At 42.5% G+C, this 15,601-nt stretch overlaps 1 protein-coding gene across 1 annotated transcript in view; it reads right to left on the bottom strand.

Moving 5' to 3' along the window:
• LOC107125679 (netrin-1) overlaps positions 1 to 15,601 on the bottom strand; it is a 123,626-nt gene that overhangs the window by 66,943 nt on the left and 41,082 nt on the right. Inside the window, exons 3-4 of the mRNA XM_015429131.1 lie at positions 12,652 to 12,801; positions 9,878 to 9,931 (exon numbers count right to left, since the gene is read on the bottom strand). Coding sequence (XP_015284617.1) covers positions 9,878 to 9,931; positions 12,652 to 12,801 — 204 coding nt within the window. The remainder of the gene's footprint in view (positions 1 to 9,877; positions 9,932 to 12,651; positions 12,802 to 15,601) is intronic.

The following is a 15,601-nucleotide window of genomic DNA, read 5'->3' as shown; positions in this document are numbered from 1 at the left end:
CCTTCCTTCCTTCCTTCCTTCCTTCCTTCCTTCCTTCCTTCCTTTCTTCCTCCCTTCCTCCCTTCCTTCCTTCCTTCCTTTCCAAATTACTAACATTAACCCCACTCTGTCTCCCCCCCTTTTCTCTCTTTCCCCCCTTTCTAACTCTGTCTCTCTCTCTCTCTACCTCCTCTTCTCCATTCCTCCCTTCCACTCGCGCTTTTTTCCTATCTAGGGCCCGTCGTCTACCGCCACGACGGGCTTTGCTTACTAGTGTGTCATAAAATGAAATGCCAGGTAACAGAGATATAAATGTTATAAAGGAAACAGAAAAACAAAGCTATTATAGCAGCTACTCCATTGGAGCCCACATTAGGGGTTAATATTTCTCTACAAAATTCTTTGAATTTGTTGAACTCTATATTTTAACTGTGGTTAGTCCTACAAATATAAATGGTCTGAGCTAGGACCCAGGGGAAGAACATGAAACAGCTGAGCATTGCAAGCTTCTCCCCCACCACCACCATCCAGGTCTACTCAAAGTGGCAGTGGCTCTCCAGGGTCTTGGAGGTTTTTTTACAGGGTGGCTTGAGATAATAATTTTGCGTGTCCTCTTTAGCACCTGTTCTTCTATTATTCCATTGGAGCTCCACATTAGGAGTGTGTGTTTGTGTGTTAAAACTAATATTTCTCTGCAAAACTGGAGCCCCTTGAGTTTGCAGAACTCTATATTTTAATCCTGGCTGGCCCCAAACCTTCCCCCATCCCGAAATATAAACTAAAAATATAAATGGTCTGAGCCTAGGACCCAGGGGAAGAACATGAAATGGATGAGCTTTGCAAGCTTCTCTCCCCCCGCTACTCCATTGGAGCCCACATTAGGGGTTAATATTTCTCTACAAAATTCTTTGAATTTGTTGAACTCTATATTTTAACTGTGGTTAGTCCTACAAATATAAATGGTCTGAGCTAGGACCCAGGGGAAGAACATGAAACAGCTGAGCATTGCAAGCTTCTCCCCCACCACCACCATCCAGGTCTACTCAAAGTGGCAGTGGCTCTCCAGGGTCTTGGAGGTTTTTTTACAGGGTGGCTTGAGATAATAATTTTGCGTGTCCTCTTTAGCACCTGTTCTTCTATTATTCCATTGGAGCTCCACATTAGGAGTGTGTGTTTGTGTGTTAAAACTAATATTTCTCTGCAAAACTGGAGCCCCTTGAGTTTGCAGAACTCTATATTTTAATCCTGGCTGGCCCCAAACCTTCCCCCATCCCGAAATATAAACTAAAAATATAAATGGTCTGAGCCTAGGACCCAGGGGAAGAACATGAAATGGATGAGCTTTGCAAGCTTCTCCCCCCCCCCCCCGTCTACTCAGAGTGGCAGTGGCTCTCCAGGGTCTCAGGGTTTTTTTTTTTACAAGGTGGTTTGAGATAATAATTTTGGGTGTCCTCTTCAGCACTTGTTCTGCTATTATTCCATTTGAGCTCCACGTTAGGAGTGTGTGTGTGTGTGTTAAAACTAGTATTTCTCTGCAAAATCAGAGTCCCTTGAGTTTACAGAACTCTATATTTTAACTCTGGCTGGTCCCAAACCTTCCCAGCCACCCTTAAAACATGCCTGCCTAAACTGGAAAGGTAGGGAGATTATGGGATTTTGCAAAGCCAGTTTTAAAATAAAAAAGAAGCACAACCCTAACTCTAGCCCCTCAGCTCCAGGGCGGGATATAAACCATAACAACAACAACAACAACAACAACAACAACTGTGACCAGGACCACAAAGGCTTGGAGGGGTGGCTGGGAAGTCTGGCAGCCCCACCCTCTGCTTCCTGCTCTCAGAGTCAGCCCTGCCCTTGGCTCTTTATACTCCCAGGCAGCTCAAGCTGAAAACAGCCAGGTTGGGCAGGGGAGGGGGGGAGAGAAGAGAGCCCCACTCCCGGGCCAGATTAAAGGCCTGGGCGGGCTGGTTCTGGCCCACAGGCCACAAGTTTGACACCCCTGTGCTGAATAATGCAGTTTCAACCCACTTCCGTGACCATTTGCCAGTGGATTTTGCCATTTCACACTGTAAAATCCAGTTGCAGAGGGCATTGGAAGTAGATTGAAAGTACATTATTTAGTGTGTGTGAAAATGCTGAGTCAGGGGCAGCAATCCAATCTTCTTTGACTTCTTTCATTGTAAGAGGGCTCCATTGTGAAATATTCTTGTTTGGGGTTCTCTCCCATTAAAGAAAGAGGTAGGGGACAAGGAGCTGTTGATCATTTTGTGTTTCTCTCTATATTGGAGCTATCAGAACCCACTATGGCTGTATAAAATTCTCCCATTACTTTTGTTTCACCATGTCAGGATGGAACAGAGATAATCACAAAGTACCCTGTATCTCAGACAGGAGGCAAAAATTAGATGATGTGCTTGCAGACTTCAGCAAGCTAATGGGCACACCAGTAAATGCACCAGTTTTTCACAGGAATCTGTTGCCTCATTTCTATCTGAGCTGCATGATACAGCTGCGTGATTATATGGAGAGGTTGTGAGTCATGAAAATGCACCATGAAATGAGCCATGAAAAGCTCAAAAATCCCCTTCGTTTCTTGACAATGCTGCTGTGATGGACTGCACTTTAAAATCTTATAAGTGCTTTGTAAACAGGTAAAGGAATGTTAAGGGTTAATTCCTCACAGAACCAGAGAGCCCTGAATGACAGGGTGCTCCAAGAGATCTCATTAGTTAGTATCAGTTGAGCTGAGAAAGACTTGAGAGCTGAATGCTGAGGACAGGGCAGGCTGAATTCAGCCCTGGCTGAGAAGAGTCTAGTACTGATGAGTCTGAATCTAGTCCTGACAGAGAAAGATTTAGTACTGACAGAGGTTGTGCTTAGCTCTGAGTGAGAGCAGTTCAACACAGATGGAGTATTGGGAATATTGGCAGGAGGAGTGGGTAGTTAGGTGAAGACTCCCATTCAGGCCAGAAAAGGGGATAGATCTTCTAGTGAGAAAAAACATTCCCTACCCAGTTGGAAAAGAGAGATAGCTCTGAGGAGTGTAGTGATCCCTGGTCCGATGTGTTTAGAAACTGCCTTTTAAATCCTGAAGAGTCAGTGAAAAAAAAACCTCAAGAGTGCTGTTGTGTTTAGTGAAAGTGTTTGGGTACTGGACAGAGTATCCCTGCCTTCTGGAAATGAAAAGAGCCAAATACATTCAAGAAAGTATACTGGAGTGTTTAGGAAACACTAAAACAAAAGCCTCTCACTGTGGAAAGCTTAAGAAACTCTCAGTTGCTTGAAGCATATGAATTGTTGTCTGTGCCTATATTGATTTACCTCAGAATTTTTACCCCTGATTTCACCTGACCTCTCCCCTCTATGTTGAATAAAATATTTTGTTATTTTTGAACCTTTAAAAAGTCTTGAGTGCCATTTCAGTGGTTTAATTTAAAGGGGGATCTTGACCCTTCCCTCAAGTCCCTGGGCTGAGCCAGCAGCAAAATTTCATATTGTGACAGGGTGGGACAGCCATTGTTCTTTAGAAAGGAAGAAAAGGGCTGCTCAGGCAGAAAGAGAAGAAAAACGAAGGGAAAATCTAGCCTCTGAGCAAGGGAAGTGTGCAAGGCTGCCATTAAGGTTTGCAACCTATAGGAAATGAAGCTTGGAGCTTGGAATGAACTGGTCCTTAAGTATAAACCTAGTATCCTGGGGTGATGTGGTCTATGGGGTCACAAAGAGTCAGACTCGACTGTGTGACTGAACAACAACGAAACAACAACAACAAAGAATCCTATAAAGCCTATAGTATCCTATACATTACTAACAACAAAGCTAGTGGAGGTGATGGTATTCCAGCTGAGCTATTCAAAATCTTAAAAGATGATGCTGTTAAAGTGCTGCACTCAATTTGCCAGCAAATTTGGAAAACGCAACAGTGGCCACAGGATTGGAAAAGGTCAGTATACATTCCAATCCCAAAGAAGGGCAATGCCAAAGAATGTTCAAACTATCGCACAATTGCACTCATATCACACGCTAGCAAGGTCATGCTCAAGATCCTACAAGCTAGGCTTCAACAGTACGTGGATAGAGAACTGCCAGAAGTACAAGCTGGGTTTCGAAGAGGTAGAGGAACTAGAGATCAAATTGCCAACATTCGCTGGATTATGGAGAAAGCAAGAGAGTACCAGAAAAACATCTACTTCTGCTTCATTGACTATGCTAAAGCTTTTGACTGTGTGGATCACAACAAACTATGGCAGGTCCTTAAAGAGATGGGAGTACCAGACCACCTCACATGTCTCTTGAGAAACCTGTATAAGGGTCAAGAAGCAACAGTTAGAACCGGATATGGAACAACTGATTGGTTCAGCATAGGAAAAGGAGTACGACAAGGATGTATATTGTCACCTTGCTTATTTAATATATATGCAGAGTACATCATGCGAAATGCTGGCCTGGATGAATCACAAGCGGGAATTAAGATTGCTGGGGAAAAGATCAACAACCTCAGATATGCAGACGATACCACTCTAATGGCAGAAAGTGAAGAGGACCTAAAGAGCCTCTTGCTCAGGGTAAAAGAGGAGAGCGCAAAAGTGGGCTTGAAGCTCAACATCAAAAAAACTAAGATCATGGCATCCGGCCCCATCACTCCTTGGCATGGCAAACCTAGACAGCATAATAAAAAGTAGAGACATCACCCTGACAACAAAAGTCCATATGGTCAAAGCAATGGCATTCCCAGTAGTAATATATGGCTGTGAAAGCTGGACTATAAGGAAGGCCGAGCGCCAAAGAATAGATTATTTTGAATTATGGTGCTGGAGAAGACGAGAGTCCCTTGGACTGCAAGAAGATCAAATCAGTCAATCCTTAAAGAAATCAACCCTAACTGTTCCCTGGAAAGCCAGATACTGAAGCTGAAGCTCAAATACTTTGGCCACCAAATGAGAAGGGAGCACTCAGTGGAGAAGACCCTGATGCTGGGAAAGATTGAAGGTAAAAGAAGAAGGGGACGGCAAAGGATGAGATGGTTAGACAGTGTTATTGATGCAACGAACATGAAATTAAGCAAACTTCAGGGCATGATGGAAGACAGGAGGGCCTGGTGTGATGTGGTCCATGGGGTTGCGAAGAGTCAGACTCGACTGTGTGACTGAACAACAACAACAACAACAACAACATTGTATAACAACTGCTACAAATGAAACCTAGTGATTACCGGAGACAGAATGGATTATATTTGACATCATTCTAGTTCTAAATTTTTGTGGGAAATGTCAGGAACATAATAAACTCTTCAGGAAACACTGGTCATACAACACAGCAAAGAATAGTTTCAGTCAGTATTTCTGGTGTCTGCCCAAGCATGCACACAGATCTTTTAGGAAGCAGCAATTCCATGCACCAGGAAAGCATTTGTGGTCAGAAAGGAATGTAACTAATAGTCGCCATTGGGGGGAAATCTGCAAGGTGGAATTCAGGTACATTAGAAAAGAGGCAGGTCATATTAGATTCATGACACAGCTTTGTACACAATGTTCATCACATGGATTAATCTGTTTATATCACTGCAGCTTTTTATCCATTTATCCATTCCACAGCTGCAAGGCACTATCTATCTACCTATCTACCTATCTATCTATCTGTGATATATTCCAATCCACAGAAATACCTACACAATCCTGGGTACAATATGCCACAGACAGAAAGACTAGGTGGATTGCAGAATGACAATTACAGAACAATCAGACTGAGATGACTCCCACAACAATATCTCCCCACACATACACACAAGCTGCAGAGGAAGACAAAAATGCCCCAAATGTAAATCCCCCATCCCATAATCCCTGTCTATTTAAACTGGGGCAATATTCATTCTTGGCTATAAAAAGTACTTAAAATTTTATATCTTTCTGTCTATCTGTCTATCTTCCTCCAAAGTGACACATAGTGCAGTATATAATCACAAAACCTATAATGCTACTGCTAACAAAAAAAATCTAAAAAATCATGCTAAACCTAAGCTAAAAACCCAGCAAAGCCATAATGAAATACAGCTGAAGAAAAGAAGCAGAAACTCTACAGTGAAAAACAACTCCCTAAGCACTAACTAGTGCCAAAAAAGCCTTCTGAAAAAGCCATGTCATAACATGTCACCAGAAGAACAGCAGCTGAGAGCCCACACATGCTTGCATAGATGGAGCATTCCACAGAGAAAGTCCCACCATAGAAAAAGCATAGCCAAACCCGCTGTAATCCTCACATCCCTTCAACAGTAGACATTGAGCAGCACTTTCTCTACAGAACTGAGGACCCAGGGAGGGTATAAAGGTACAAATAGCATTTATATCTAGGGATGGGTGCAAACCGCATTTTTGCGGTTCAGTTCATGGCTGAACCATGAACGGAATCACAAACCGATATGCTGGTTCATGAACCAAACCAGTTCCTATCAGTTCGTAACTTATTTAAAGTTTAAACCCCTGCTTTCTGCTGGGGTTTAAACTTTAAATAGGTTACGTGACAGGGAGTATAGAGTAGGGATGGGAATGGACCAGAAAAATAGAGGGTCATATTGGTCCATGGTTCATGGGTTTCACGGACCACGGATCACAAATTTTCACAGACTTTGTTGTTTAACAGACCAGTCCATGGTTTGTGTAGTCTGTGACTTCAGGGCATGCTGGAATGCAACCCCCATGGGCTAGAGATGGCAGACTTGCAGCAAGTTTCCACCTGACTCTCCTCTACCTGTCTTCCAAGTTTAGTGAGGATTGGATTTAGGGGGGCTGATTTACCCAAAGCAGGTGCCCCCAGGAAAGTACTCTTTGGGGAAATCACAGCCGCGGGTTCAGGAGTGTGTCCAATGCCCCCCCCCCGCAAGCTAGACATATCAAAGTCACTGCAGACCTCCATGAAGTGGCCCTTTATCTGCCCTCCAAGTTGCCTGCAGATTGGCATTGGTGTGGGGAGAGATCCTAGGATCCAATGTGCAAAGAGGAAGGAGTCTGTCAAACGCTCCCCCCAGCTGACCTGGGGTGATTCTGCATCTAGCATTTGTTCCACATTTTCTCAACTGGGAGGGAAAAGTGCAGTTCAAAACCACATTCAGGGCTATTTTTGGGCAGGAACGCACAGGAACGGAGTTCCGGCTGGCTCCCAAGTTGGCCACGCCCAGCAGGAACTCATTAGCATAATAGGCCACACCCAACAGCAGAAACACATTAGAATTGGCTACATTAGGGGTGTGTGGCCTAACATGCAAAGGAGTTCCTGCTACAAAAAAAAGCCCTGGGTTTTGACCACAAACAAGGTCAACAGAATAAGAAGCAAAAGAAGTGTGGATGACCACACTTCTGGTAACATGGGTGTGTGGCCTAATATGCTAATGGGCTGTGCTGTCAGGGCTGTGGCCTAATATGCTAATGAGTTTCTGCTGTTGGGTGTGGCCTATTATGCTAATGAGTTCCTGCTGGGCTTTTTCTACAAAAAAAGCCCTGACACATTCAAATACCCCAGGCCAATGCCATACTGGCTGCAAAGTCACCCCTGAACGGCCATAAAATAGCCATAAATTTATGCAGAAGGTACCATAAAATCCGATAATCAAAGGAAGTGAAAGCAGCATGCAATGCAGAGGGGAATTTCTGTTCCAACGTGGGTTTGCTAAAATAATGGACGGAAAAGCCAATGCAGAACCAGCCCTGATATCTGTCGCCTGGAGATGTAATCCGTGGAGATCTCCAGCCACCTATATGGGCTCCCTCTTCACTACCACTATAGCAGCATAATGATGGGAATTTTATTAATTTTATATAAAATGCTAGTTTTTTGTTTCCCTCTGTTTGATTTCTTCCATACGGGGAAAGGATTTTGTAGTTTCCCTGTTGCTGGTGCTGCAAATAAAGCACATCATCAACCGGACTCCCACGTGGCAGATTCTCTGCCCCAATCCCTCGAAAGTAGCTACCACCCCCTCTCCTGGACCACCAGGGCTTTTGCAATGTTTTTTTTTTTAAGTCAGCACTAGAATATCATTGTAATTGTTGTAACAGAGAATGTTGTTATACTGTTGTAACAATAGAGCTTTTAGTTTCTTTGAATTCCCAGCTTTCATTTTTTAAAAAAAGTAAATCTATAGCCCCTTCCCTTGCAAAGATCCTACTTTAAAAAAAATAAATGAAAGGTTATAATTCAGAGAACTTGGTATACCTATTGTTACAATGGTATATTGATATAACGACATTCTAGAGCCAACTTTTTAAAAAGCCCACTGGTGGCAGGAGGAGGAAATGGCTGCTGTTGGGGACAACATGGCTGCCATGCGGGCCAGGAAATCTGAATTTTCCCAGCTACACAACAGCTATCCAGGTTTTACTGCAATCTTTCCCAAAAACTTTGGAGATAAGCAGGTTTGAGAGAGATCAGAGAAAACCTGGGAAACCCACGGTCAGTGCACGAATGCACCACAGTGCTGTGGGAAGGCAGGGAAAAAAATACTCCCCAAATACATAGAACTTGGGGCAGATAAAACACGTGGAAGACTCCTAGATGACCAGCTGACAGAGGAAGCAATACATCTCTGCTTGTAAATCACACAGGGAAGCACTGCTGACCCTCTTCCCCCCTTATGAAATATCTGTGCCAGAAGCTGGGCTTTAAAGCAGGGATCTACACTGAAGTCCTGATCCCTGCTGTTTCCTAGCCTGGGAGCAGTGGTGTCTTCCCATGATATGCTGTGGGCTGCCATACTTACCACGTCTGTAATTCTGATGGGCATGTTGCTAGCTATTACCATTCAAAAGCTCTCTGTTGCAGGTAATATTATAGTTTCAAGGGATGAAGACAGATTTGTAAAGCAAAAGAATACACAGAGAACGGGGTGTGAAACCAATTGTCCAAATTCAGTCAAACAGAACCTACCCTGTTTAAAAGGTCACAGTTTAGAGGATACATAGGTTAACTGGGCTCCCATTCTGAGAGCCTTTACTGCATAACTGAAGTCAAGGGTTTCTAAATGGGAGCCCAGTTATAGGACTGACCTCTCATTCCTAGCCTGATTGGGAAGTTAAACTCATCTGACTGGGTACAGCTGAAGATTTATGGAATCAGCTGATCCTCTAGGTTAGGTTACATGAGTGTACAGCAGCGTTCAAGAGACTTACATATTCTAGGAAAGCAGTGTATGTTGTAATATTTTTATGAAATACCATGTAAGTATCTTATTCTTTTGCTAAGAAAGGATCAACTCTTAACCTGTAATGCTGCTTATATCATTCTAAAATGAAGAATACATTTAACAAGGATGTGACTATGCTACCCCCCCCCCCCCATAAAAAGCTCTGGATGATTTTCAGCCTCATTTACTTCTACTTAATATTGGTGTTTCTCCATGCAGGCTTTTTTAGTAGTGTGTGTGCGTGTACACACCCAATGTGAGGCATCAAAAGTTGCTAAACTAATGGCAAGGTGAACCTCTGAGCTGGATTGCTGCCCACTGTGAGAGCAAGTGGTTGTGTTGTGTTCCACTGTAATCTACCTCTTGGCAGGCTCGATCATACTGGGCCCCCCGAGCAAAACATGGGCCCCCTGAGTAAAAAGTTGTTAGCTACGGGCCTGGTATGTTGTAATATTTTTATGAAATACCATGTAAGTATCTTATTCTTTTGCTAAGAAAGGATCAACTCTTAACCTGTAATGCTGCTTATATCATTCTAAAATGAAGAATACATTTAACAAGGATGTGACTATGCTACCCCCCCCCCCCAATAAAAAGCTCTGGATGATTTTCAGCCTCATTTACTTCTACTTAATATTGGCTACAATTTCGGTTGTAAATCTTTCCTATTACAGAAGAGATATTTTATGAAGAAAGTCGAATAGGTTAAAAGCAAAAGAAATAACATACCTTCAGGTTCTTCTGTGCTGCTGGCCACAGTAGTGGGAGGAGCAACAGGAATTTCTGTGGGGAAGAAGAAAAAGTAGACAGACAAAGAGAAAAATAAACAGTGACAAAGAGGAAGTTATTTTCTCCAGTTAAGGAAAGCTTACTGGGCACTCTCACAGAACAAAGCAGGCAATAGCAACTGGACACTGAGGCTGCCATCTGGATGGCATTGCAAACAGCAATGACTCCATTGGTTTTGATGTATCAGGGTAGCATCAAAACAAGAGCCACATATTTCCAGAGCAATCTCTGGTTCCAACAGTAATTACTTTTCTTTTTGTGTGTGTGGGGGTTTAGAAACAGATGTAATTATCTTGAAATATAGTCAATGGCAACTCAGAAAACAAAATTCAATAGGTCATAAGGCTAGGACATTAGTGGATAAAGTGTTCCTGAATAGGCATTAAAATGGTAGAAAATATCCAGTGGATCACTGCATATGAGAGCTATATTTAGCATTTCCCCCAGAATTTACCATTATTACCATCAGAATTTACTATTTACTATTATCAGTTTAGCATAATTAATAAGCACCTGGCCTCAGCGCCAATCTATAGTCTTTCTTTTAAAGGGTGGTAAAGCTGGTTAGTGGAGCCCTATTTAGACATTCTAAAAACCGGGTACAATCATTATGCATCATCATAAATGTACATATTGGCTTTGCTCCCAACAGCCATGTGTTGATCATTCATTGATACAAGTTACGTGAAAATCTATATCCAGCATTTTACAGAGTAGAGTTTGCTCAAATTAGCCTTCATGTGTATAGAGTCTTTTAGGCTGTGTGGAAAAAATAAAATCAATGCATGGAAATTGGAGAGGGGGTAGGTCTTGCTGCTTCAGTTCTGATCCCCATTCCATACATTAATTGTACCCAGTTTTTGAACATATGAATAAGGTAATTTACTGTGGATTTTGTTTAAATCTGTGTATACAGAACATAAAATGATAATAAAGCTAAATGACTCCATTGCTTCTCTCCTCCAGTTCTTGTGAACAAAATGTTGATGAAAACACATTATGCATTAATTGACCCTCATATGTAATCCTGAAAGTGCAAAATAATAGATGTGGTGGTGTAGTTATTTATGTGCTGTTCTTGTCTCTCACTCGTCCTGTGTGCAACTCAAAATGGCATGCATAGAGCTCCCATCCAGGCATTGATAAGACTGTGGTTGCCAACTCTGGGGGGGATTCCTGGAGATTTGGGGGGTGGAGCCTGGGGAGTGTGAAGTTCAGGGGTATATAATGCCACTGATCCCACCCTCCAAAGCAGCCATTTTCTCCAGGTAAAATGTGCTCTGTCATCTGAAGATCAGTTGTAATTCTGGAGGACAGGAACTTCAGGCTCCTTCTGGGTGATGGCAACCCAAGGTAAGATCAACATAGCTTGAACAAAGTTGCTGCATTTTGTGCCTTTAGACCACATGTACTTTCAGAGTACTTTCAAATTTGCTGATGTCTATTCAAGGCTATTTGAAATGCATATTGGGAGCAGGATCTGGGCATCCCACAAAGACTTAATTCTTTCAACCATAACCTTTCATTTCTGCATTAGCACCAAGGGAACTCAATGATGGGCATGATGTGGCTGTTCTTTGTTTCCAGGTGCAGCCCTTTTTTTGCTTTCCAAGGTTATTAGGGATTTTGCTTTGATATTTTTAAAGGCAGATGGAGACAGGGCCTGCTTCAATAATTTTAATGTCTCAAGTAGCATAAAATAATCGAAAACAGCAGTGACAACAGACAACAATGGGGAAGGAAAAGTGAATAGGAAATTGTTTATGTTTCATGATCCTACAGCAACCAACAGCCACTCAACAAATCTAACATGCGACATGATTTTTTAAAAACATTTTTTCTACACCTCAAAGCTGACCTTTGGAACTACCAAACATCATTGGCAGTAACAACCAGTGTCTATATGCCTATAAAATCATTTCCCTGAGTTCCGGTGTGACCAAGACAGAACACAGGATGGGTGCTTGCTGATGAATCAGTGTCCAATACAGAAAGGAGGGGTGGATCTTACGGCTGTCTTACCATTCCACTGTGCAACGTTTGAAGTCATCTTCCAATGTAAGGAGATGCTCTCTAACTTAAGTGGTTCTTCTGTTGTCAGAAAAGCTTCATAAGCTGGAGGAAGTAGAGGGTAGGATGTGATAGGATCCTCCTCACTAACAGGATTGATTCTCAGTGGCTCATTTCAGATCTGCTAATGATATCAAGTAGCTCCAAAGGCCAGACATGAATCAGGCTGGAAATATCGGGTTGCCATTTAATTGTATTCATATAGCCTAACCAGAGTGGCCAATGAGATGCACAAAATTCATCCATATAGTCATATACATAAATGCATGCAAAAATGCACCACAAACACAACATGCGGGGGTCACTGCACGTTATATTTTGAATGATTACACATTACAGACCCACAGTATATACCCACTCAAGCTGTACTTGTTGTCTGTTTCTCCGCTTGCTGTTAGGCCCAGCTTTGCACTATGTAAATGAATTAGAAATTAAAAAGTGCATGTGTTCAAAAAGAAATGCACTTACAGTGGGTAACGATATGGGATCATAACATGTACCCATTTAAACAGTAATGTGTAAAATAGTCAACAGTCTATCTAGATAAAACACTACATGAATGTATCCAGTCAGTTGTTAGTAAACAGGCCAAACTCAGGATTAGTTCTGTTATGGTATAGATTTCAGAAAGAGCATCCACCTACTTATGCAGGGGGCAATGGGAGATCTGCTTTGCTGGTAACCTTTGGCACATCGATTGCAAGTTATGCCCGTCACGCCATCTTTGCAGGGACATTGCCCTGTGGTTTGATTACAGGTTTTTCCAGCTGCACCCACGGGATGGCAATCACATGCTGTGGGGGGGAACACACAACAAGAGGATCAGAGGTGGGAGGCAGGGAGGATGGAGTATTTTTTCAAAAAGGATATGCAATATTAACTGGCAACCATATCAGAAGGAAGCAGAGATTGTGCTACCAGAGATTCAGGGATGAGATAAGAATAGCCAGTGCAGGGGTGAGGGGGTCTTCACCAATGTTCCCTCTAAGCTGTGGAGTCTTGTGAGCAAAAATCCTGCTTTGTGAGCTACTGGGATTAAAGTTGTGAGTGAGCAATTTGGCTACTGCATAAATTAGTTTGTTCTGGAGCCATCCTTACTGAGCTAAAACAAAAATGTGTGAGCTGGAGGCTGAAAAACTGTGAGCTAGCTCACACTAACTCAGCTTAGAGGGAACACTGATCTTCACCCATGAGGGCAACTGACAGATCCTAATATGAGTGCATTAGAAATGCAACAACCTGTCCCAGAAAACCTGAAAGGAAAGTGATGGCTTATCAAGGTAGTATGTTTGTCATTATAATCACCATCTTAGCACCCTTGCCAAGTATTATAAACCATAAACTTGTGGCCAAAGATAAATTTTAAAACTTTCAAGTCATATCTTTACCATCTAACCCCTAGTTCATGATACTACTAAAAGACAATCTATGTATCTGATGCCCTGGTCTGGATAGGCCCAGGCTAGCCTGATCAGATCAGATCTTGGAAGCTAAGGCCAGCCCTGACTAGTATTTGGAGACTACCAAGGAATATCAGGGTTGTGACATGGAGGCAGGCAATGGCAAACCACCTCTGAACATCTCTTGAAAACCCCACAGGATCGCCATAAATCAGCAGTGACTTGACCGCAAAATAAAGAAATAAATCTGTTACAACTAAAGTTATTTCTGAGTAAATCCAGTTGAAGACAATGAGAGTTAAATTAGTTGTAGCTAACTTTTTCCATAGATTTCAGTGGCATTTAGTCACAGCTAATCTTAATGGGATTGGAGTCTATAATATATATCAGCCTTTAAAATGCTCCTAATATATTTTATTTTAAAGGGATCAATCTGCCAGCATTTTAAAGGCATCAATCTGCAAGTATCTAAAGGACAACTTGGTGATTCAGGGAAGTCAGCACGAATTCGTCCTCAACAGATCCTGCCAGACCAACCTCATTTCCTTCTTTGATTGAGTGATGAGCTTACTGGATCGAGGAAATGCTTTTGATGTTGTTAACTTGGATTTCAGTAAAGCTTTTGACAGGGTTCCCCATGATGTTCTGATGGGGAAACTAGAGGACTGTGGACTGGACTGTAGAATAGTTAGGTGGATAGGGAAGCGGTTGGAGAACCACACTCATAGAGTAGTTGTCAATGACATTTCATCTGAATGGAGGGAGGTGTCCAGTGGGGTGCTACAGGACTCAGTTCTGGGCCCGGTACTTTTCAATATTTTTATAAATGATCTGGATGAGGGTGTGGAGGGGTTACTCATTAAATTTGCAGATGACACCAAATTGGGAGGAGCAACGAACACACCAGAAGATAGACATAGAATTCAATGATATCTGAACTCGCTAGAAAAGTGGGCAGATGTGAACAAGATGCAACTTAACAAGGATAAGTGCTGAGTTCCACATCTGGGTAACAAAAATGAGGAACATGCATACTGGATGGGGGATACACTTCTGAGTAGCAGCGTGTGTGAACAAGATTTTGGGCTACGGGTGGACTGAAAGTTAAATATAAGCAGCCAGTGTGATGCAGAAACAAAAAAGGCTAATGTGATCTTGGGGTGTATCAGCAGAGGCATAACATCCAAATTGCAAGATGTCATAGTCCCGCTGTACATTGCATTGGTCAGGGCACACCTGGGGTATTGTGTGCAGTTCTGGAGGCCTCCCTACAAAAAGGATGTGGATGGAATGGAGGGTCACAGAGAAGGGTGACGAGGATGATCAGGGGCCTGGAGACCAAACCCTCTGAGGAAAGGCTGAGGGACTTGGGAATGTTTAGTCTGGAGAAGAGGAGGTTGAAGGGAGACATGATTGCTCTCTTCAAGTATTTGAAGGGCTGTCACTTAGGTCGAATTCACATGTGTTTCTTGCCTGTTTCCTGACATTTTCGCTCCCATCCCCCAACAAACTGTCTACATTTACATCCGGTTTCATGCTGGCAGTGCGCCAGTATAAAAATCAGTGTCTGCATATGTTTCCCGCCCTCTGGTAGTGACTCCATTGTCATAGCCACTCAACACTGGTTTAAATGAATGCTGTTCTTTGCTGCTCTAACCCCTCCTTTCTGGTTTCGTTGCGCTGTCAACCTAATGCAGACATTTTTGAGCCGTTGCTCCGCTAATTCTTAAATAATTCCAACAGGTTGTGCACAAAAAACTAGGCGGTAAGTCGTGGTTCGATTCCAACAGTACACTTTTCTTTTTTTACCAGCTAGCCCCCAAAATAATTTTTTTTAAATTTTTCTCTTATTTTGAAGGTTTTATTTCTTGACCCCTTTTACAGACCAACTGAACATGTTAAAGTTCACTACTAGTGCAGTAAGAGCTTGCATTTATCTCAAAATGTTTAAATCCAGAAATGGCGTTTCTAATTTTATTCCTGCTTGGCTCTATTTCCTCATAGCTATGTACCCGCCCTCAAATCTTATCTTCCAAAACTTATCTATCCGCTTTCAAACCACTTATTTTCTTGAACCCCCCCCTCCCGCTTTATGGGACATTTTTAAGTTCACCGGGGGGGGGGGATTTACTTCGAGCTGTAGGAAGCACACTCAGCAGTAAAACACAAGACCTTGTGTTTAGCTCAGTGGGTA

Source organism: Gekko japonicus, unplaced genomic scaffold (assembly GCF_001447785.1).
Source record: "Gekko japonicus isolate JY-2015 unplaced genomic scaffold, Gekko_japonicus_V1.1 scaffold2232, whole genome shotgun sequence".
Lineage (NCBI taxonomy): Eukaryota > Metazoa > Chordata > Lepidosauria > Squamata > Gekkonidae > Gekko > Gekko japonicus.
The sequence above is the reverse complement of the archived record's forward strand: the minus strand, read 5'-3'. Positions and strand labels throughout refer to the sequence as shown.